Here is a 24,202-nt window from a genome sequence, read left to right on the forward strand (position 1 = left end):
ACAGGTGTATATTGTGCTGGAGGCACAAAACACCCACTAACACCTGCAGATGCCTTTATTATAGAACACCAGAGATAAAGGGGTATATACAGATGTATACTGTGCTGTGCTGGAGGCACACACAACTTCCAATAACTCCTGCAGATGGCAAGTGGGCTCAAATAGAGAAGAGCTATGTAGGTGGATATAGCGGTGTGTACTGGGTACAGAGCACGCAGACAGCACGCACAAGCTCCTAACACTACTGACTGCAAGCTCTATTATAAAAGATAGATCACTAGCTATATAGGTGAGGTGAATATAGCGGTGTATACTGCGGTCAGGGCACGCAGACAACAACCACTACAGAAGAGCAAGATTGAAAATCGGTCGATAACGATCGGTGTATACTGTGTTGAAGGTACACAGAACACCCACTAACTGCTTCAGACGCCAACACACTACACAAGGCCACCTCGCTGGCGGCCTTATATAGTGTGGGGCGTGTACTACACAGCCTGAGCTATGATTGGCCACAGGCATCCTGCCTGTGGCCAATCATGGCTCTCCTCGCTGCTGGCGCTGTGATTGGCCAAGCATGCGGGGTCACATGCGTGCTTGGATAAGGGTCTGATATAGACTTCGGGGGGACCCCCGCGCCGTTTATCGGTGTGGGAGTTACCCTTAAAACCCATACTAGGCGACGGGGCCCACTAGGTGTCAATCTCACCGATGGAAGCGGCGACATTGACTTCCTTCGCTAGTTCCATCGTACCTGAAGTCACGTTCAAAATGAACGGACTTTAGTCCATGTGTGGGCAAGTCCGTTCATTTGGAAAGTCCGGTGGACTTGCACACAGACGAGTGGATTGTCCGCCGGAAAGCCAAGTCCGGCGGACAATTTTGAGTCAAGTCTTCTTTCAAAGTCCGCCGGACTTTTGGGAAGAAAAAGTCAGCCGGAACCCACACACGATCGAATTGTCCGGCAGACTCTGGTCCGCCGAACTAAGTCCACTGGATAGTCCGATCGTGTGTACGCAGCATTAGGGACACTCTCAGGGTGCAGTAATTCAAATAATTAATTTAAAAAAGAAGGTTATGTTGCACTTACATCAAGGGTGGTGTTTGAGATACGCCATTTCCGGTCAGCTGGAACGCAGGTGGAGTGCTAACCGGCGATTCCTATAGAATACATCCTGATCCTTGTCATCTTTTTTGTTAAGTCTGGTGAGTGAATAGTGTGTCTGCATTGTGGTGGAGAGGAACCTTTGGAACCTTTTCTTTACTCACTGAGGACATTATTTACATGTGGGATCTATATATAGACTTCACAAGTTTTATATATCTGTTTTGAAGATGTAATTATTTATTTGTTTATTCACTATGGTGATATGTGATTTATGATATAAGAGCGTGATTGCCTTATTTCTTTTCATGTTATAGATGTTTTCACACTTTACAACACAAAGCTCCGTATTGTAGTTTATTTTCTCTTTGGTTATTGATTTGCACGGATTTGGAACCTATTGGTTCCTATAGTTTCTTTCACATTAAAGTGCCTATCACTTCAACATGTTTTTTTTAATGTGTTTTTAATGCTTCTGTGCTGCTTCGGTGATGCTTTTTTGAAGCTTTAAAGAAGCTTGGCGAATGCCCTGTGTGTGTTGATTTTCTAATTGTTTTAAGGGGGCCCAGCAGATCTCCAGCTCATAAGTAACCCTGTTCAGCAGATCCCCAGCTCGTTAATATCCTCCTTCAGCGGATCCCCAGCTTATAAGCACCCTCATTCAATTTTTCCCCTGCTCATTAGTACCCCCAGCTCTGCTGATGCCCCACTCAGTAGTACCCCCAGCTTTGCTGATGCCCCACTCAGTAGTACCCCCAGCTTTGCTGATCCTCCACTCGGTAGTAACCCCCAACTCTGCTGATCCTCCACTCAGTAGTAGCCCCAGCTCTGCTGATACTCCACTCAGTAGTAACCGATTGGTCTGCTGATCTTCTGGTTTTCTGATCTTTCTTTCTCTCCAGTCCCCACTCATCTCCGGCTCTTTTGCTCCCATGCTGCACACCACATTTGACATCTTCTACATTCTCCTGCTCCAGTCCCCCAGCTCTGCTGTATCTCTGCCACTCTTGCTCCAGTCCTGTTCACTTTCCGCTATAGCATTGCCATGTTGCACACCATGTGTGCCATCTGCTAATTGCTGCACTCCAGTCCGGAGCCCTGCTCACCTTCCTGCTGCTCCACACTCCACATCAAATTTGATGTCTGCACCAGACACTTCCAGAATATATATACACATGAAATGACTGCTGATGATGTCTTTCCGCTTCACTTGTTGGTTTCCTAGGACATCCTGGAATATCTCATACCTGCAATACCTCCAAAACAAAGTAAAGCTAATGCTGGACAAAAGTTCCTCAAAAGCTTCAGGTGCTTCAGGAGCTTTGTCATAGACTTCTATGGAGGCTTTGGAGACACGTTGAAGTACCATGAAAGTGACATAGGGTATAATTTTTGAAGCAAAGCAAACACAACGTGTGACCAGGACTGTAAGGTAACCATTTTATTTAGTGACAGGTGCTTTTAGAGTACTTGAAAAAAGCATGTCCGATGCCACATATTGAAGCAAGTGTAAATTAAACCTGAGGGCTCATTTACACTTGCTTCGACTTCAACACACATTAAAGCGCCTACCGCTTCAACATGCTTTTTTGATGTATTTTTGATGCTTCAGAGACAGCAGACATGATACACGAGATGGTCAAAGACTGCGAACATGTTACAACCTGGTGCCATGCTCCAGGAGGTCTGTGTGGCTCCCCTGTCACATTTAGTTCTACACCTGGATAGGAGGGGCAGCATAGAGAAGAACCAATGCACTCCATTTCCTCCTGCAGCCTCTGAAAGACATCTTCTCCTTCTCTCCCTCTCACCAGTATTCTGCAGCTGCAGGAGGAAAATTGAGGGCATCAGTTCTTCTATATTCCGCCCTTCCTATCCAGTTTACTTGTTTTTCGCTGCCCACAGGCCTTTGTCTGCCCCCCAGGACAGTTTCTCCAAAATCTTTTGAATTACCCTATCAATATTTAAATAAAGATATGAAATAACTCTTTAGGCTCTTGGAGTATCGGTGGAAGTGGTGGGTGGAGGTGGCGTGTGGTAGTGGGGGGGGGGGGGGGGGCGCCAGGTCAACTTTTGCCTCAGGCCCCACAAGCTTCAAGCTACCCCTCTGGATTACAGACATTCTACAAGAGATAGTCAGAGACTTCAGACATGCTTTAAAAGATGGTCAGGGACTGCAGAAATATAACAGGAGATGGTCAGAGTATATTATTTGGCTAACTCTCTTGCTGGTTAAAGGAGAAGTACAGCCAAAACTCATTTGGCTGTACTTCTCCTATGGATCACAGAAGTTCCATTTGTTTTGCACCGCTGTGACCTGTTTTCAGCAGAGAGCAGGCTGAAGTCTGTTCTCTGATGACGTCACAGAAGTTGGCCCAGGCTCAGCGTCATCACGACAATGTAGTCTGGATCTACCATATCTCTGGACTGTACCCAGCTCAGCCTCTCAGCGAGCTGCTGAGAGGCTGAGCCGGCCACCCCTGCCCCCTCCACAGCCCAGCGCTCCAATGAGTGAGGAGGGAGCAGGGAAGAGAGCTGTGACTGACAGTCGACAGCTCTCTGCTCACAGAGCTGTGAGAACCGAGCAACTGGCAGTGTTCGATCACTCGGTTCTCAGTGTAGAGGCATCGGGGGGACAGCCATCATAATAAATAAATTATTAACTGCACTAGGTGATAATCTGAAGAGAACATACATATAAAAGTCATTTGCAGTCCCAACATGTGTTGTGTTCATATGTGCATATGCTCAATATAAATGAATCTGTGCTCCATAAACTTGCGCTCAGACTGGGTACCCCACATGGATGTGCCCTCACCCTTAGATGGATGTTGACCAACTATCTCTAGTATGGTCGGGTAACCCCTGGATAAATCCATTGTTGACACCTCATGCACTAGATGGACCTCACATGGATAGATGGAAATAACAGAGGGAGAACCTCACCACGTAAAACTGTTCGTAAATTTATTGGGTAAGAACAGGTGTGAAATTACACTCACATTTAATGGTGCCTATCATCCTGCCACCCAGTGTGTACAGCATGTGATTTTTTGGGGGGAAATCGTGCCACAATCTGCTGATGACCACTGCTTGCGGATCGGCTAGATTCCCAGAATAGCATGGGCGGATGTGTGCCACCATGACACGATCAATCCTCAATGCGTTTCGGCCAATCAATCGGCCGTCACCAGGAAGCTCGAGCGACATCCACCTAGGTAAGTATGAATCTAAATAAAAAATAAAAAACAGACTTCTCTTTTAAATGTTTTTCATTGGTAGATGGCACCATAGAGTAACATAGTACCATAGAAAATGCCACCTTGTGGCCAAATACATTATTTTCTGTTTTAAAGCACTGCAAAACGTTCGACCAGTGCAGCGTAATAAAATGTTTCTTCTTTTTTTTTTTTTTGTGCCCCATTAGCACAGAACCAATGTACATATGCTTTCACTGGGTGAATTTTTTTTATACATTTTTATTGTAACATGAAACCTAGATCCCTCTCCCACCCTCTCCTATTCAGCCATCGAATTACCTTTCATAAAATGTAAGTAATGTAAAGCTCTAGCTCTCTTACCTACAATAAGCCGGCATCTCAGAGAACTGACATATAAGCTGTATTAATACCAACACAGCAATGCGCTTAAATGTATAAAGTCTATAGAAGCAAAACTCATAAAAGTGTCCTATATTGCCAAATGGTAAATGAAAAAAAATTATCTTTGGAAATCCATACAGAAAGTCGCTTTGGATACACACTGATAAAGATCCCACTTAAATTTCAAATGTCATCACCGTATTCCGATAAATCATAATCCCCCCCTCCCCCCCCCCAAGCTATACATTCATAGTCACTTTTCACCTGTAGGGAAAACACATCTACACGGCATGTCTGGCTCTAGTAATTCGATTGTCCCCCAAATAACCTTCACCGCTTCTCTAAAAACAGATCTGGTCCAGAATCCAATAAAGTTCTGCGCTTATTTCTGGAAATGTTTTTATCTCGGCGATAGGAAATCCAATAGCAATTCTTAGAGGACAAAGCCGGGATGGAACGATATTTTTTCCAGCCCTGTGCTGGAGGATTGCAGGCAGCCGAGCGGTATTTTGTAAGCTTTTCTTTTTATCACTAAACAATTTGAAATTGGATAACAGAATTCTGATTCTCCTAAACCGATATTTTATGGAGCAGCTGAGCCGGGATTGCATTTTGTTTAGCTTTCCTTTTGCGGTAACACGCTTGAAAAATGCACATTGATTTTACTGTTGTGGATTTAGTAACACTTTAAGTATAGACCCCTAATTCTTTCTGTCTGAAGGCCTTTGCAACTTCTTAATTTGTAGCTGTCTGTATATGCAGTAAAGCATGCTTGTTATACTCACTGTGGAACCTAAGGGGTTAATCCTTTGCATTGTGTATGAAGGCTGTTTGATCCTGTATGCACAGATCCTCCTCTTCTTTCACTGTCTCCAAAAAATAACCTGACATTTACAAGGGGCGGGTTGCACATGCTCAGTTTGGTGTGTATTGCTGGAGAGTTTTTTTTCTTGGGAGGGGGCATGTGATAAGCACAGGGCCAATCAGACAGAGGATCAGGGGAGAATGAAACTCCTCCTACAAGCTTTACTAGGAACTGATAGAAGTCACAAGACTGCTATATACTGCTGATGAGAAAAGGTATTTAGCAGTTTATATTTACTAAAATAGTTGCATTTCCATGTTCTGTGTACTGTGGGAGACCAGATATAGTGAGTGCAGGTTCTGGGTTTAGTAACACTTTAAGCTTCGGGAGATTTTAGCCCCTTCATGACCAGGCCATTTGACCATTTTTTGCTATTTATCACTGTGCTACTTTAATTTGTTATTTGCGCAGTCATGCAAGATTGTACACAAACAACATTTATAATTTTATATTTTTTTTAGCACAAGTAGAGCTTTCTTTTGGTGGCATTTGATCACCAGTAGGCTTCTTTTTTTTTTTTTTATCTGAAAAAAAAAAGACCGAAAAGTTTGAAAAATATATATATTTTTTACTTTTTTGCTCTAAAACATATAAAAAATCAAATTTCTTCACAAATTTAGACCAAAATTTATTCCACTGCATGTCTTTGATTAAAAAAAAATACCAATAAATGCACATTGATTGGTTTGCATGAAAGTTATAGCATATATATATATATATATATATATATATATATATATATATATATATATATATATATATATATATATATATATATTGGTATTATTATTTTTTAAACTACTAATGGCGGTAAACACTGACTTATAATGGGACTGCAATAGCCAAGCTGACACTGACTGATGCTTGGGGGCGGGGACTGGCTAACTGCCACTGACATCACCAGTGACACTAATACAGTGATCCATGCTAATACTATACACTGTCACTGTACTAATGACACTGGCTAGGAAGAGGTTAACGTCAGGGGCAATCAAGGGGTTAAATGTGTGCATAGCATTGTTCAATGTGTGTACTATGTGCTGCTTTTACTAACAGATCTCTTTGGCCCCTTTCACAGAGGGTGGACTGTGGCTGCAATCCACTTGCTCAGCAGGGGATCTGTCTGCTGATTCCCGTTGAGCAGGCAGCTAGCTGGTCCATGTCTGCTTAGCTTATGTAGTGTGGACACGGACACAGACCGCTTTCCACTATGGGCGGCCAGATGTAAACTGACCACCTGTCCTAGTACACATTACTGCCATCCAATCCAATCTGCTGGATGCCTCTTTTTGGCGGATCGGATTAGACAAGGGCGGGTTCAAATGTCCATTTATACCCACTGCTTCATAGAGGAGGATGTAGCTTCCAATTCCGATTTAGTCCTCTGAAAAATGGACAGGTCGACCGAAAGGTGTGTGAAAGGAACCATTCCCTGTACAGAGCCCTATGTTGATTGAACACAGCCAATCAGCGGGTCCCCATCATGAATCATTGGCCAGAACTTGGTGACAGACTCCTGATGTGTACAATAACAGTGAATGCCGGCTGGGGCGTGCATGCACACGCCCTAAACCTGGAAGCAAGCAGCAGCATAGGGGTATGTCATTTTGCCTGTGTGGGCTGCCCTTCTGCAGTACATTGCGGAGGGGTGGTCCACAAGTGGGTAATTCCAGGGATATCGAATTAACCAAAAAGCACCCATTCCGAAGATAGTGACACATAGTTACACAGTTATATAGTTACATAGTAGGTGAGGTTGAAAAAAGACACAAGTCCATCAAGTCCAACCTATGTGTGTGTCAGAAACCATGAAATCAGACCGAGACGGAAGTACAGTTAAATCACATTTAGTAATAAAAGTAAATAGAACAAACGTAGTCAAAATATACCCAAAATTCAGTAACTGGAATGGATAGTCAGACAAGCCAAGAGTCAGGGAGCTGGAGATGAACGTAGTGCAACAGCATGCAGGATCTGGAGCCAGAAGGGATGTCAGCCAAGCAAGTCTTTCAACAGGAATGTAGGAGAGCGTCTCTGTGATGTTGACCAAGGCAAAGGCCGAGATCCTCTGGGCTGGACGGCTTAAAGCGGGAGTCCACCGGGACTCCGCGTTTTTTTTTTTTTTTAAAGCCAGCAGCTACAAATACTGCAGCTGCTGACTTTTAAAATAGTGACACTTACCTGTCCAGCGCGCCCGCGATGTCGGCACCCGAAGCCGATCTCTAGATCGTCTGTAAGGTGCTGCCGCCGCCATCTTGGGTATGGGAATCAGGAAATGGAGCCTTTGGGCTTCATTTCTCGGTTCCCTACTGCGCATGCGCGAATCGCGCTGCGCAATAAGGACGGTCCCCGCTGCCTCTGGGATCTGTGTGTTTCCCAGCAGGCAGCGGGGCACTTGCGGAAAGGGGTGGGCACTTGCGGAAAGGGGCGTAATCTACGCCCCTTTCCGCAGAGAGCTATCCCGGAAGTGGGTGCAGAATACCTGTACTGTACAGGTATCTGCACCCCCCCTCCCCCCTGAAAGGTGCCAATTGTGGCACCGGAGGGGGGGAGGGTTCCGATGAGCGGAGGTCCACTTTAGGGTGGACCTCCGCTTTAAGTAGGCAGGACTGACAAGCAAGATATCATCAACAGCTGAGTAACTGTGGAGAGATAGGAGCTGGCAGTTAGCCAACAGCTGAGCGGCCAGCTCAGAGTGGCCCTGACAGTGTGTGATTATATGTCAGTATTACATTGTATTTCCCTGTATGTTGCGGTTGCTCAGGTGCTTATCTAATAGTATCTTGAAACTATCGATGCCCCCCGCTGAGACCACCGCCTGTGGAAGGGAATTCCACATCCTTGCCACTATTACAGTAAAGAACCCTCTACGTGGTTTATGGTTAAACCTCTTTTCTTCTAATTTTAATGAGTGGTCACGAGTCTTGTTAAACTCCCTTCCGCAAAAAAAGTTTTATCCCTATTGTGAGGTCACCAGTACGGTATTTGTAAATTGAAATCATATCCCCTCTCAAGCGTCTCTTCTCCAGAGAGAATAAGTTCAGTGCTCGCAACCTTTCCTTATAACTAATAACCTCTAGACCCTTTTTGCTTTGTCGCTCCATATCCAGTACATCCTTCCTGAGGACCGGTACCCAGAACTGGACAGCATACTCACATAGTTTACTAGATGCTGGTAATATAATCTGACATTTACCTTTGTTATATTCCATAATGGATTCTTGAGCACCTCAGAACCCCCATTGAGGCAAACCTCATACTCAATAGAGTTTAGCTTCCTTGACTTGAAGGTCCACCACTGTATTTCTTTGGATCTCAGTGTTGCTGATCTCCTCCAACTTCTTTCAGCCACTCCCTCTTTGTATCTACTTCAAACTGCAAATTTATATAGCCTGAAAACAGCTTTTGAAATTGCATTAACATGTTAAAGTTTATGTCAAATGTTGAAGATTAGGATTAAATCTACATTGAATAGAGACACGTGTTTTCTTACTAATCTTGATGTCATTTGTGCATTTCATCCTGATCTGTGCAGTAATCCAACATCAAACTATTCTGCAATTTACCTCTGTGGAGGAGCTTCCTGTAATAAAGACCGGTCACTGCTGCTCTCGCTCCTTGTGCAGGGGGACCAGTCTTGTCTCCGCCCCCTCCTGTAGTTATATATAGGCAGCCTGTATTGGGAGGAGCTGTTAGGTCCCTCCCACAGCTCTGCTCTCTGCACATACAATGTACAGCACAGTGATGATGTCACTGCTACTTTTACAATGCATTATCTGGGTTTGTTTAGGCAAAATGATATCCACAAATTTGATTTACATTCCTTGTGATTGTAAAGGAATATTGTATGTTTAAATTAAATTTCTTGTGCCCAGAGTTCAGCTTTAACCACTTCACCCCCGGAAGATTTGGCTGCTGAATGACAGGGCCATTTTTTGCGATTCGGCCCTGCGTCGCTTTAACTGACAATCGTGTTCCACCCAAACTAAATTGAGGTCATTTTTTTCCCACAAATAGAGCTTTCTTTTGGTGGTATTTGATCACCTCTGCGGTTTTTATTTTTTGCGCTATAAATTAAAAAAGAGCATCAATTTTGAAAAAAACACAATAGTTTGTACTTTTTTCTATAATAAATATCCACATTTATATCCACAAAAGCAAATTTTTTATCAGTTTAGGCCGATATGTATTCTTCTACATAAAAATCTCAAAAAGCATATATTTATTGGTTTGCGCAAAAGTTATAGCGTCTACAAAATAGGGGATAGATTTATAGCATTTTTATTATTATTTTTTCCTTACTAGTAATGGCAGTGATTTTTATCGGGACTGCGACATTATGGTGAACACATCGGACACTTTTGACACATTTTTGGGACCATTGGCATTTATACAGCGATCAGTGCTATAAAAATGCACTGATTACTGTAAAATTGGCACTGGCAGGGAAGGAGTTAACACTAGGGGGCGATCAAGGGGTTAACTGTGTTCCCTGCATGTGTATTCTAACTGAAGGGGGAGGGGACTGACTAGAGAAAGCGACGGATCGTGGTTCCTAGCTAATAGGAACTCACGATCTGTCACGCCTCTCAGAACAGAACAGGGATTTGTGTGTTTACACACACACGTCCCTGTTCTGACTCTAGTGCCCATGATCGCTTGTGGCCGGCGGTCATCACGACCGTCGGCCACAAGCATCGGCACCTCCACTGTGCAGCGGGCGTGTGCGTGCGCCTCCAGCAGCGTGGGACTACTATCTTGAGTCCGCAAGCCAACATATAGCTACAACGGCTCGCAGGATCGTGCCGACCTGCTGCAGAAAATTGACGGCAGCTGGTCGGCAAGCAGTTAAAGTGTTACTAAACCCACAGCAGAAAAGTCTGTCTGTATTTGCATTAAAGCATACTTGTAAAGCCGCGTACACACGGGCGGATTGTATGGCCTACTTAGTCCGTCATACAATCCGACGGACAGTCCGTCCTACTTTCGAATGAACGGACTTGACCACACACGGATGCACAAACAGTCCGTCGAAAGCTTGCGCGATGACATGTACAGCACGTACGACGGGACTAGAAATAGGAAGTCCAATACACAGCAATGCAACCTTTCGCCGTGTAAATCCTCTCTGAGCATGCGCCATTCTTAGTCCGTCGAACTAGCCTACTCACGAGCGGATTGTCTGCTGAAACCAAAGTATGACGGACAGTATTTCGAAAAATCCGAAATACTTAGTACGCCAGACTGCACGTGATCAGCACAAGGCCAATCCAGACAAAGAATCAGGGATCCTGCAGGTTCATAGGACAATCAGGGGAGAATGAAAACTCCTCCTACAAGCTTTAACCAGACACTCATAGAAGTCACAAGACTGCTATATACTGCTGATGAGAAAAGGTATTTAGCAAATTAAATTTATGAAAATATTTGCATTTCCATGTTCTGTGTACTGTGGGATTCCAGATATAGTGAATGCAGGGTCCTGGGTTTAGTAACACTTTGAAGTAGAATTGCTATATTTTATGTTTGTACAAAGGCATGTCTGCCAGTAAATAAATCGATGTATTCTTTTAATTAATAGGTCTGTATTGTAACCGCACCTGGGATGGGTGGCTTTGCTGGGACGACACTCCGGCCGGACATAATGTTACCCAGAACTGTCCAGACTATTTTCCAGATTTTGATCCTACAGGTAGATCACTGATTTATTTTCTGTGATTGTGTTTCTGTAAATTACAGGCGTACTCTCATTCACAGGGTTGTCCTTATGCATCTTTTATCTCTTAACAGTCCTGTACCCATGAATGTTATTTGTAGTTTTTTTCTCTTATTAAAAATGCACCTTCTTGCACTAACACGTCAGTGTTCTATGCTGGCAGAGCTGAGTAACAGCCACACCCCCAAGTGTCCTCCTAGAGACTTCTACTGCAGAGGAAGAGAGGGAGCGTGTCTGACCAGATCTGTTGCTAAGAGCTAATTACAGAGAGTGCTGGCTCTAATTCTGGTGCCTATTGAATGAATGAATGAATGAAATACTTGTATAGCGCACAATGCGAACTTAATCGCCTCTAGGCGCTGTGGCGAGCTTTGATCATCTGCTATTGATCTGTGCAGTCATTTCTAGACACACTGTACAAATGGTGCAATATGAAAGGTAAAGCTATGAAAGTTGAGGTTGTTAGTTCAATGCCTGGCTGACTGTATATCTATTTGGTCATGTCAGTTGCGTCTAAAAGGGTCACCATCATCTATAGCAAGCCCCCAAATGGTTTACTAGGGATGCCCCAATACCGTTTATTTTTTTAACCACTTAAGCCCCGGACCAATTTGCAGCCAAAGGACCAAGCCCCTTTTTGCGATTCAGCACTGCGTCGCTTTAACTGACAATTGCGTGGTCATGCAACGTGGCTCCCAAACAAAATTGGCGTAATTTTTTTCCCACAAATAGAGCTTTCTTTTGGTGGTATTTGATCACCTCTGCGGTTTTTATTTTTTGCGCTATAAACAAAACAAGAGCGACAATTTTGAAAAAATGCAATATTTTTTACTTTTTGCTATAATAAATATCCCTAAAAAATATCTAAAAAAACGTTTTTTTCCCCTCAGTTTAGGCCGATACGTATTCTTCTACATATTTTTGGTAAACAAAAAAATCGCAATTAGCGATTATTGATTGGTTTGCGCAAAAGTTATAGCGTTTATAAAATAGGGGATAGTTTTATAGCATTTTTATTAATATATTTTTTTACTAGTAATGGCGGCGATCAGCGATTTTTATTGTGACTGCGACATTATGGCGGACACATCAGACATTTTTGACACATTTTTGGAACCATTGTAATTTATACAGCAATCAGTGCTATTTAAATGTGTAAATGACACTGGCAGTGAAGAGGTTAACCACTAGGGGCCAGTGTAGGTGTTATGTATGACGTTATGTGTTCTTTTTACTGTAGGGGGGCGTGGCCTGGCATGTGACGTCACTGATCGTCCTTCCCTATAAAAGGGAAGAGACGATCGGTGACAGCCACACAGGGAAGCACAGGGAGAGGTTTGTTTACACAGACCTCTCATCGTTCTTTAGCTCTGTGACCCGATCATGGGACACCAGCGGTGATCGGGTCCACTGGTCCCATGGCCACGGTCACGGAGCACAGGACCAGGTCGGGAGTGCGCCGCCGGCGGCACTTTCCCGACTCACGGCTGGGCACTTAAAAAGCAACGTACAGGTACGTACTTGTGCCCAGCCGTGCCATTCTGCCAACGTACATCAGCGTGAGGCGGTCCTTAAGTGGTTAACAAGTACGAGTACCGATACTTTTCGTCCAGTACTCACCTATACCGAGTACTGATACTTTTGGTCCATTACTCACCTATACCGAGTACTGATACTTTACGGTGCAATTTACATCCCCACCGCTCCTGGGTGAACACACAGGAGTGGAATGAGAAACTACATGCAGTTTGGACAGGAATCGCACCGCATTCCAGTTCAAATTGTATCAGTATCGTTTTTGGTATCGGGAGCATTTTCAGGTGTACAAGTACTTGTGAAAATACTCAGTATCGGCACCGATACTGATCCCAACTTTTTAAACAACGGGTTAGTTCACTGTCCATAAGCCTGCTTGGGATTCAGGCTGAGCGAGGAGGAGTAAAAAATTTCCCGTGCATCATAAAAAAAAAGTCTGTTCACCAGAGATTAATGAGAGTAAAAAATACCCTGGTGTCAGTTGTCAGTAGGGTAATAAAACATTGGTCCAGTGGTCAGTGGGAGAAATAAATGCCCATGCTTTGGTGGTCAATGGGAGTAATAACTGCAGCTGTGTCTGTGGTTACAGGGAGTAGTAAATGCCCTGGCATCAGTAGAGGAAATAGTATCAGTGGCCAGTGGGAGGACTGGTGCTTCTGCATTGGTGTCAGTGGGAACAATGCTGTCCCATCATTAGTGCCAAGGAGAGGAATGGTTCCCTATGATTTGTATCAGTGCTATGAGAAATGGTGTCCCAGCATTGGGACCAGTGGTCAATAGGAAGTAGGGTGCCTCATAATTGATGTTAGTGGTCAGTGGGAAGAAAAATGCCCAAGCAATGGGGTCAGAGGTGAGTTGGAGGAAGGATCTCCTATCATTGGTGTCAGTGGGAGGAATAATTGCCCCTGCATTGGTGTCCATTGGACAGTTAGAGGAATGGTGTCTCATCATTGATGTTAGTGGTTATTGAGAAGAATAATGCCCTGACATTGGTGTCAGTGGTGAGTGGAAAAAATGGTTCTCTATCATTGGTGCCAGTGGTCAGTTAGGAGGAATGATGCCCCTGCATTGGTGTCAGTGGTCAGAGGAAGGAATAATACATCTGCATTGGAGTCAGTGGTGAGTTGGAGGAATGGTCTTCTATCAATGGTGTCAGTGGCCAGTGAAACAAATAGTGTCCCAGCATTGGTGTCAGTGGTGAGTGGGAGGAATAATGCCTCAGGATTGGTATCTGTGGGGAGTGGGTGGAAGGATCCCCTATGATTGATGTCAGTAGTCAGTGGAAAGAATGGTGCATCAGCATTGGTATCAGTGGTCAGTGGTCAGTGGGAAGAATAATGCCTCAGCATTGGTATCTGTGGGGACTGGGAGGAAAACTCCCATATCTTTTATGTCAGTAGATGTTGGGAAGAATGGTGATCAAGCACTGGTGTCAGTGGTCAATAAGAGGAATAGTGCCTCATTACTGGTGTCAATGGTCAGTGGGAGAAATAGTGCCCCCAACACTGATGTTCAGTTGCACTTCTCTCTACGCAGGCTCCATATCCTGTGCCAGTCATTGTGGTACCATCATGGCTGAGAATTTACAGGCACCATTGAGCAGGAGATCCCTCAGCCCAATAATTGCTCTTCTTTCTAGCCATTGGCACAACAACCAGAGAGCCGTAACTTGCAGGCCATAGTTTGGGGACCAGTGAATTTGGCCATATACTATAGGTGTATTGGTTAGTTGTCCACAAACTTGTGTGGAATAGTGCCTCAGCACTGGTGTCAATGGTCAGTGGGAAAAATGGTGCCCCCAACACTGATGTTTAGTTGCACCTCTCTCTATGCAGGCTCCATGTCCTGTGCCAGTCATTGTGGTACCATCATGGCTGAGATTTTACAGGCACCATTGAGCAGGAGATCCTTCAGCCCAATAATTGCTCTTCTTTCTAGCCATTGGCACAACAACCAGAGAGCTGTAACCTGCAGGCCATAGTTTGGGGACCAGTGAATTTGGCCATATACTATAGGTGTATTGGTTAGTTGTCCACAAACTTGTAAAGGTGAATTTCCATTAGTCTTCTAATATCCAGGAGACGTTTAGCAGCCTTTGTCAGGAGAGATTCTTACTTTTAAAAATAACAGGGACATCATTGCAAATTATTTACATGATTTGAAGACCTTCCAAAGCAATCTTGTCTTGTTGCAAATATTAAAACAGCTTTGATGCGTTAAATATTATTTATCATGCTTAAGCATTTTAGAATTGGAAAAAAAAACGACAAATCACCATCAAACAGAAAAAGGCCTTCTTTGCTTTCAAGCTGCCATCTGCTCAGTGTCAGTTCAGCTGCGAGGCATCTCGTCTACATGACAGAAGCAGGGCACCATTTCTTAATTCATAAAATATCCTCGAAAAAAGCGCGGCGTGCCGCCTCCGTGCTGTTAGTAATCCAAAGTCAAATTTTTTCCCCCTGCTCTGCAGGCAGCACATATTTTCCTATTTGTGCTTCTCCGTGCACAGATGTCAGATGAAATAGCTCTAGGCATGTTCTCCAGTATGTTTAAATATAAATATGATTTCACTAAACGACTTTTTGATCTGCGATTTTCAGCCTAAGCTAAAAAAAAACTGTAAAAGTTCAGGTGTCAGAGCCATAGAAAATGGGAAAATCATTCTAAATTATAAGATAAATGAAAAATGCAAGTCTTTTTCATATTGGGGTTTTACCTGGTTCCTGTGGTGTTATCCCTGAAGGCGCTGCTTTCTTTATATACAAATGTATTTGGGCAGATATACAGTATATTCCCAAGAATGATGTGTATGTAGGAGTATAACTAAGGGCATAACTATAGTCATAGCAGACCAGGCAAGTGCTATGGGGCCCAAAAAATAGAGATGAGCCAAACGTTCTATTTGAGCAGGGTTTGGTAAACATGGCTAAACTTTGGGTGCTGAATCTGAACCCTATTAAAGTCAATGGTAGCCAAGTTTTTAAAAAAACTGTTCTGCTAATTTTCTAGGCCTAATAGGCAAGAGATTAGTAAAGGGGGCTGGGCACTGACATAGGGAAATAAAGCAAAAATCAATTCCGTTGGCTGGGAGCAGTGATTTTATTAATACTTAAAGTAAAAAAAAAATAGAAAGAAAGCAAAACGTCATTAAATAAAATGCCTGCCCCTGTATGTGAGGTGGTGCATGATCCATGTGTATGTAGCACCCTCTAGTGCTAGAAGTTTAGATATTTTTTCTGTGTGTATAGTGTAGGTAAATGTGTGCAGGCTTGGCTGGCATCCAAGCCTGTCTGTGTTTTTCCTGGGTTGGGCATAGATCCAGAGAGAGCTGGATGACTCAAAGGCAGCATCACTGAGACCTCCCCCTATTTTTAGAATGTACTGGAACCTTCTAGAAAGATGCAAGGTGAAGTAAAGTGGAGCTGCCTGGAGTATTCTGAGGGCCCAAACTAATCCCCAACTAGGTTTTTCAGGGGGCAGGCCCCCTCAAATACCTTGGGTAAGCCCAGCTGGGGAAGAGAGTTTGGATGGGAGCTGGAGATGGAGTGTTAGACTGTCATGGCCTTTGAGGGAGCTTTGGGGGGGGTGACCTTGGGCATGGGCTCAGGTGCGGACGGGACCTTCCCAAAACCTACGGAGGTATCCAGGCCAGGAGGCACTGGGAGCAAGGAGGGGATAGCGGGGGAACACTGCCCGGTAAGTCTCCAGGAGGAACATCCAAGAGAACTGGTGTGTGACACAGTCAGGAGGACTGGCAGTGCCTAAAGGGGTGGTACTGGGAGCAGTAGCCACATATAGGACAGCTAGCACCAAGACTTCCATTTGTGCTACATCATAGGGGCCCGTGGTTCCTGCGTGCAAAGGGCATTTAACCAGACCCAGTTGAGATTGAGCTGGGCCTGAAACCTGTGCTAGCTGGTCCTGGGAGTGATAGGTAGAAGAGAAGAAGAGAGAAGAGAAAGTATATACTGGATATGGTTCAAGTCCCTACAGAGTTTCCATGATCAAATGGGCGTCCCATAGGCACCCATCCTCAACCAAGTTCAATTCCCCTAGTAATAAAAAAAAAAAAAAAAAGCTGCAAGCATTGCTTCCTGTCTCTGAGTGTATGAAAATTTGTGTGCCTGGCTGTGCACGGTGGTAGACGACCACATTCACCAGCGGCCCTCACGGGGGTAGCGCTACACATGTGATGTATACTACCTACTATAGCAACACTGACATTTCCAAAGAAAAAGTTGTGTTTAAATTGCTGGCAAATAGACAGCTCCTAGCCTCCCCTAGAAGAAGTTTTGGTATAGATGTCAATGGGGGACGTTCAAACACAAAAAACAGCATTGGCTTCCCTCCTAATTCCTACCAGGCCCTGGTATAAAATATATAGGTCTGGTATGAATATGAATAAGGGGGGTCCCCAATTAAAAAAAAAAAAGCGGGAGGTCCCCCAAATTCTGTACCAGACATGAAATAGTGGTAATAATACCTGCTATTATGCATGAGGTCCAGCTTCCACCAAGCAGTCCAAGTTCTGATGGAACCTTAGCTCATACCTACCCAAAAGCACAGGGAGTTCAAAGCTGATTTGCTAATTTATTTGGATTAAATGCATATATGTAAGGCATGGGAACTCTTATACAATTTCTATGAAAAAATTTGAATTTGATCTCACTAGATGCTTGCTGAGCTGGAGGTTAGAAAAAATAGGGGGGCCCTTAAAGTGATTGTAAACCTATTTTTTTTAAATAACAAACTTACTTCCTTACTCATACTTCCCTGCTCTGTGCAATGGTTTTGCACAGAGCAGCCCTTATCCCCCTTTCCTGGCTTCTTCGCCCTGCCGAGTGCCCCATAGTAAGCTGCTTGCTGTGGGGGCACCCCTGCGGACCCGATCCCGAGATGTGCTGTGTGTGTCCATTGAAACACATAGATCGGCTTGGCCCCGCCCCTCACAGGTTGTGATTTATGGAAACAGGAGCCAATGGCTCTCATTGCTGCCTCCATGTCCAGTGAGGAGACAGAGCAGAGAGAGCACAGGGAGCCAGTGCTCTGGGGCACAGCGCTGGATCTAAGTCAAGCTCAGATAAGTATAAGGAGGGATTTTTTACCTTAATGCAGAGAATGCATTAAAGTAGAAAACATTCTACTTTTACAACCACTTTAATGGTTTTGTTGCATTGTATTTGGCATAGAGGTGCCCACTCACATTCCGTCACACGAACATAAGGAATGGACCTTCAGTTGTACTGGGACCATAGAATAAAATGTTACTGTATTATATCACCCCTAAACAAAATTATATATAACTTAGAAAAAGCTCAGAGTTTATCTTTAAGAGTGGAGATTTGGATTCTTACTAATGTCCATTCATGATTAGTTGCTTGCAAAGGAAATGATAACACCGCCACACCATGCACAGCTCAATTTTCTCCTGTTCAGCCTAGGGGCGGCTCCATTGGTTGTCCCCCCCCCCCCCCCCCCCAAAAAAAAACACCAGCCGTCACTGGTTCAGCCTGTAAAACTCAATTGATTTACCCATCCATGCTAACAGCATAAATGGAGGTATCTCCCCTGAATACAATGGCACTGCTGAACAGTCACCCCATAACAGGAAGTGCTTGAATAAGGACCTTCATGGCAGGATCACTAAAGAATTCTACAGGATTAAGCTTGTATGAATTTTGAATAAAGGATGAAGGTTTTTTTACCTTCATGCATTCTATGTATGAAGGTAAAAAAAAAAACCTTCTGTGTGCTACTCAATGCTGGGACTAGGTCATCCTGCACCCAGGGCAAAGATTCTACACTACGCTCCCCTCCCCTGCCTAGATGTGCAAACGTAGGGAGTCCTACACCCAGCAGTCACTTGCTTGTCAAAATCACTGCCGCTGTCACTACTCCTGTCAGCCTTGAAACAGAAGGAAGGTGCCGCCAGTAAACAATTGCGCCCAGGGCAGCCGCCCCTCCCGCCCACCCCTTGTCCCGACCCTGGTGCTGTTCCCCCCCACAGCCCCCTAATACTCACCTGAGCCCCCTCTCAATCCAGCGATGTGCAATGGAGCCTCGGCTGTCCCGAGTCTCTCTCTCCTCATTGGCCGACACAGCAGCGGGAGTCAATGGCTCCCACTGCTGTTAATCACAGCCAGTGAGCCAATGGGGAGAGAACAGGGGGCGGATGTGAGTTGTGGCTCTATGTGTTTTATACATGCCTAGAACGTGGCTCGGGAGTGAGCAAATACCAGTGCCTACATAGCAAGGGGCTTACTATTGGGAGCACTGGTCGGGGGGGGAGGAGCCAGAAGCACCAGACCCAGAAAAAGAGTATCGGGCTGCTTTGTGCAAAACCACTACAGAGAGCAGGTAAGTATGATATGTTTATTATTTTATTTTATAAAAAGCTTAAGCTTCAAAATCACTTTAACAGGTGTATGTTTAAAATGGATGTAAACCCATTATCTATAAGGATATACCTGCCTCCTGCATGTATCCCTACCTGTCAAATGTCTCCAATCTGTCTGTTATGAGACCCTAAAAACTGCAAATTGTGTGGGTGGGTCTGTTGTCTGGAGCTCAGTGGGTGGAGTTGTGATGTCAGTAGACTCCCTGCCCACCTCTACACTCCCCTTGTCAACATGCATTTTCTCCTGTGTATTTCTTACACTGAACTTCTGCTATGATCTCTAACATCCAGTGAAAAGACAGGAAAGTCCTCACATAAGTTCAGCATGCCCAATCATGCTGAGGTGTGGAACATCCAATCCTCGCAGAGCAGCAGAAGAAAGGAGTGGGATGGAATTAAAAAATAATGCATGTCTCTGCGGCTAGTGCGCGGATATGTAAATCACCTGTCACTCACAGCAAGGGAGAGGATTTGACAAAGTTTTTCTCTGTTTGTCAAGATTTATCTCACTGAATAATAAAAGAGGATTGCTCAGAGCTGGATTAACTCTTTGTGGCGAGACTGGGCTCAAATGATAGGAAATCTAATACTACATTATAAAATAAAATAAAAAACATTCACTTTAATCTTTAATTCATATTATGCATTGTGCCTTCTACCATTCTGTCCAAAGTATATCTCCCTAGTTTCTTAATAATACTTGTTTCTTTTTCTACATAATAACGAAGGACTGGAGCTGTAATTAAAGCAAAGCCAATTCCAGACATCTTCAGCTATTCATTATATTTTAATTTAATGAGCAAAGGAGGGGTGAATTTATTTTCATGTCATTTTTTATTTTGCTTAAATACATAATTAGCTTATCAGCTCCACAGTAGATTAAGTAGCATGTAGAAGAGAAAAATAATGCTGCTAATTATAATTTGGTCAAAGAAAGAACATTAAACCATTCTTGATATTCCTTCTATTACTGTACAATACAACCCCAATTGTAAAAGAGTTGGGAAGGTGTACAATCTATATAAAAACAGAATGCAATGATTTGCAAATCTCATAAACTCATATTTTATTCACAGTAGAAATAAGAAATCATATCAAAAGATTATACTGAGGGAATGTACCATCTTCAGAAAAAAAATAAGGGAATATTGAAATTGATGGCAGCAACACATCTCAAAAAAGTTGGGACAGGGCAACAAAAAGATGGCAAAATAAGTGGTACTAACAAGGAAGAGCTGGATGAACATTTTGCAAATAATTTGATTAATTGGCAACGGGTCAGTAAAATGATTGGGTGTAAAAAGAGCCCAACTGCCAGCAGCCTATAAAACGCTATGAGAAGCTAAAAGAAAACCTAAGTCCTACAATAAGTGTACTACCCTTTGTGTACAGTAGGCACATTTAGTTGGGCTCGTGTTGTAGCCAGAGGAACCAGGGTTAATATGTTTAGATTTAGATTGGCAAAGCTCCAACGGGTGAGTCTTTGCTGCCTCCCCCTGGCTTCTAGAGCTCAAAAGAGTTCATGGAAGTGGGGCAAGGGTGATGCCTGAATATTTATGGGGGTTTCTTCCAATCCTTGGGTGAGGACAGCCCAGAAGGTGGAGAGATAGCCTATAAGTATTCTGCAGCCTGCCCTTGTGGGAGCAGTATTCTGCAGCCTGGCCGTGTGGGAGCAGAGTCCAGGGTTCAGTGGCCTGGGAGAGGACCTGTGTGCTGGGGGCTCTACCTCCAGGTAGAAGGAGGCAGAAAGGAAGAGGGAGAAAACAGCAGAGGGAGCTTAACACCCTTTCAGCCTCAGCTATGCTTGGCTGAGTCACCCTGGGAGCCATTGGGACCTTTCCAGCAGGAGGACTGTTCAGCATTCACCACAGGATCTTATAAAGGGACTGAGTGAGTAACTTCAAGTACTATGACCCACAGCCTATAGAGGAGAAGCAACTAGGTGTAATACCCAGCTAGCTATAATTAGGGGGCCAGCTTAGGACCATCCAGAACCAGCATAGCTACCCTATAGTTCTTGATTGGGGAGAAGCCAGGTGCCTTGGTAGGTTCCACAGGAGGAAAGCACCTGCATGCAGTGTTGTTGAACTTGTTTCTGATCCATACATCCTACAGGAGGGCAGCCATGGTTTTTTTTGATAGCAGAGACAGGTTCAAGTCCTCAAGTTACATTCAACTAACAGTTCTAGGCATCCCATCTCTTTCTATCCTCATCCATGTTTAGTCCCCAATAAACTAAAAACAAAACAAAACACCTTGGACTGTTTTTTGACTACTAAGTGACTACCTGAAAATTCCTGTTGCCTAACTGTGCTTGCAAAAGGGAGGCTCAAAAATTCAGAACCCTCTATGAGGGTAGGGCTACATAAGTATACTGCAGGTCTAATAGTAGAAACAGGATGTGCTGGATAGAGCAGGTAAAACCAGTTTAATGTAGGAGACAAAATTGCACTTGTAATGAAGCGACTTGATCAAGATATATCACCAAGACATATAATCCAGAGGAACATAAGGCCACTCCAAGGGATGCCGGAACCCTCTTGCAAGGTAGCCAGCTACAGCAGAAGATGCTAGCCATGCTAGGGTGGACACTGGGAGAACCAAAAGGAAAAATATCCCAAGATGGTACAGAAGGGGGACAAGAATTGTATACTAGGTGGTAATAGTATCTTCACTTTAAACGGACATGTTTCAGGGCCATGAACTTGAAACATGTTAGTTTAAAGAGGAGGTACTATTACCATCAAGTGTACAATTCCAACCCTCCTTCTGCACCAACTTGGGATGCCTTTGTTATTTTCTTCCTTTTGGCTCTATCAGTGTGCACTACAGAGAATTTATCTTGGCTAGCATCCTGTCCTTTTGGCCTTACCAGCCGTTCAGTGTTCACCATTCCCTACAATGGCTTCTGCTACCTCAACAAACAAAATTCAAAACACTAACAACAACCTAACAAAGATATCCACAACTTTACCACCAGCTTTATCACAAACCTCATCTCAAAATACCAACAAACTGTTCTCTTCAAGCCTCCCAAGACTTCCTACTGTCTAGTTCCCTTGTTCCCTCCTCCCATGCTTACCTCCAAGACTTCTCCACAGCCTTTCCGTTCCTCTGGAATTACTTACTCTTGTTTGCCCTACTATCTCCTACTCTGTCCCTCTTTAGGTTATCCCTAAAAACCCACCTCTTCAGAGAAGCCTACTCAGTCTTTTACTAATAAATTGTACTTTTACTTTCACCATTAGCGAATCCCTAAGTCCTGGTTCACACTAAGGCGACCTGTCAGGCGACTTAACCGCATGATAAATCTTGCTCCATGAAGTGCAGTGGAACCGTTCTAATCAGAGCGATTCAAGTCACTCTGACTTAGTAAAAGTTTCCTGTACTACTTGGGGGCGACTTCAGAGCGGCCTGCATTGAATTCAGTTAAAGAAGTTGTTTGCAAGTCATGCCAAAGTCGTGCTGTGTGGGGTGGCTCCAGAGTCGGAAGACATTGAAGCCGCCCCAGTGTGAACCGGCAATAACAATCATCATCTTTTGTTGCACTTGACCTTTCTTTTTAGATTGAATTATATTGTAACTGTACTCTCTCCAGTGCTGGATTTAAAAGGGGCAAAACCTACCTGACTTCCCAGACTTCCTTTATATAAAAAATAAAAAAAATAAAAAAATAATTATTAAATGTGTTTTATTATTAAGAAAATTAACAAAGTGCGTGTGGGTGTCAGGATACCGAACTGTTAAGCCTGAGGCAAATAAAGGGATGGGGGCTTCTGGCAGATGTTTTACATTTCAACGTTTATATTATTTTACTGTTCAAGATATTTGTTTTAATATGGCAGTGTCGTAGAATTTATTGCCTGACAAGTGGGTGGGACAAGGGAAAATTGTGAAAAATGTTGGAAAGTGCCAGGCAACAGCCCAGACCCCAGCATTTGGGTTAATGAGCAGCATTGATTTTTTGGAGTGAGAATCATGAGAGAGAAGCTCACTCCCCCGCTTGACCCTGATTAGATCAAGGGACAAATCAAACACTCTTTGAATAGGGTAAAAATTTGTTAGCCAATTTTTCCAAACAGTCTGGTTGAAAAAAAAGACACAAAGCCCATCTAGTTCAACCAATAAAAAGAAGAAAACAAAACAAAACATATTTTTTACAACCCTATATACACAATTCCATATCCACAGTTGATCCGGAAGGAGACAAAAAAAAACCAGCAAAGCATGATCCAATTTACTCCAGCAGGTGAAAATATCCCTTCCTGATCCCTGGATCAAGTTTACCTATAAATGTTAGTACCCAGATATATTATGTACTGTACATTTAGGAAAGAATCCAGGCCTTTTTTTAAAACAATCTACAGAGCTGAACAGAACCAGCTATTGAGGGAGTCTATTCCACATTTTCACAGCCCTTAATGTGAGGAAACCTTTGAGATTACATATCCTTTTCTCCAGATGTAAAGAGTGTAAAGAGTGCCCCCTTGTCCTCTGTAAAGACCTTAAAACTCAACACCAAGTTCACTATATGGACCCCTTATATATTTATACATGGTGATCATATCCCCCTTTAATCTTCTCAAGAGAGAATGCATTCAGTTCCTCTAATCTTTCCTCATAGCTGAGCTCCTTCATGCCTCTTACCAGTTTGGTTGCTCTTTCTCCAGTTCCCCGATATCCTGTTTGTGAATTGGTGCCCACAACTGAACTGCATATTCCAAATGAGGTCTTACTAATGATGTGTACAGGGGCAAAATTATATAGCTCTTTCTGGAGTCCATACCTCTCTTATTACAACAAAGGATTGTGCTTGGTTTGGAAACCGCAGCTTGGCATTGCATGCCAATGTTAGGCTTATGATGTACCAGAACACCCAGATCCTTCTCCACCATTAATTCCCCCAGTTGTACTACCCCTAGTATGTATGATGCATGCCCTGGATCAAGATTCTGCCAGAATGACATAGCAGTGACAGAAG

The 24,202-nt window shown here is 43.7% G+C and overlaps 1 protein-coding gene across 1 annotated transcript in view; it reads left to right on the forward strand.

Moving 5' to 3' along the window:
* The window catches only part of LOC143996002 (calcitonin receptor-like), a 480,350-nt gene that overhangs the window by 286,919 nt on the left and 169,229 nt on the right, over positions 1–24,202 (forward strand). The window contains exon 4 of the mRNA XM_077490789.1: positions 11,154–11,264. Coding sequence (XP_077346915.1) covers positions 11,154–11,264 — 111 coding nt within the window. The remainder of the gene's footprint in view (positions 1–11,153; positions 11,265–24,202) is intronic.

Source organism: Lithobates pipiens, unplaced genomic scaffold, assembly GCF_037356315.1.
Source record: "Lithobates pipiens isolate NorthernLeopardFrog02 unplaced genomic scaffold, aLitPip1_a1.2 Scaffold_19, whole genome shotgun sequence".
NCBI classification, from domain to species: domain Eukaryota; kingdom Metazoa; phylum Chordata; class Amphibia; order Anura; family Ranidae; genus Lithobates; species Lithobates pipiens.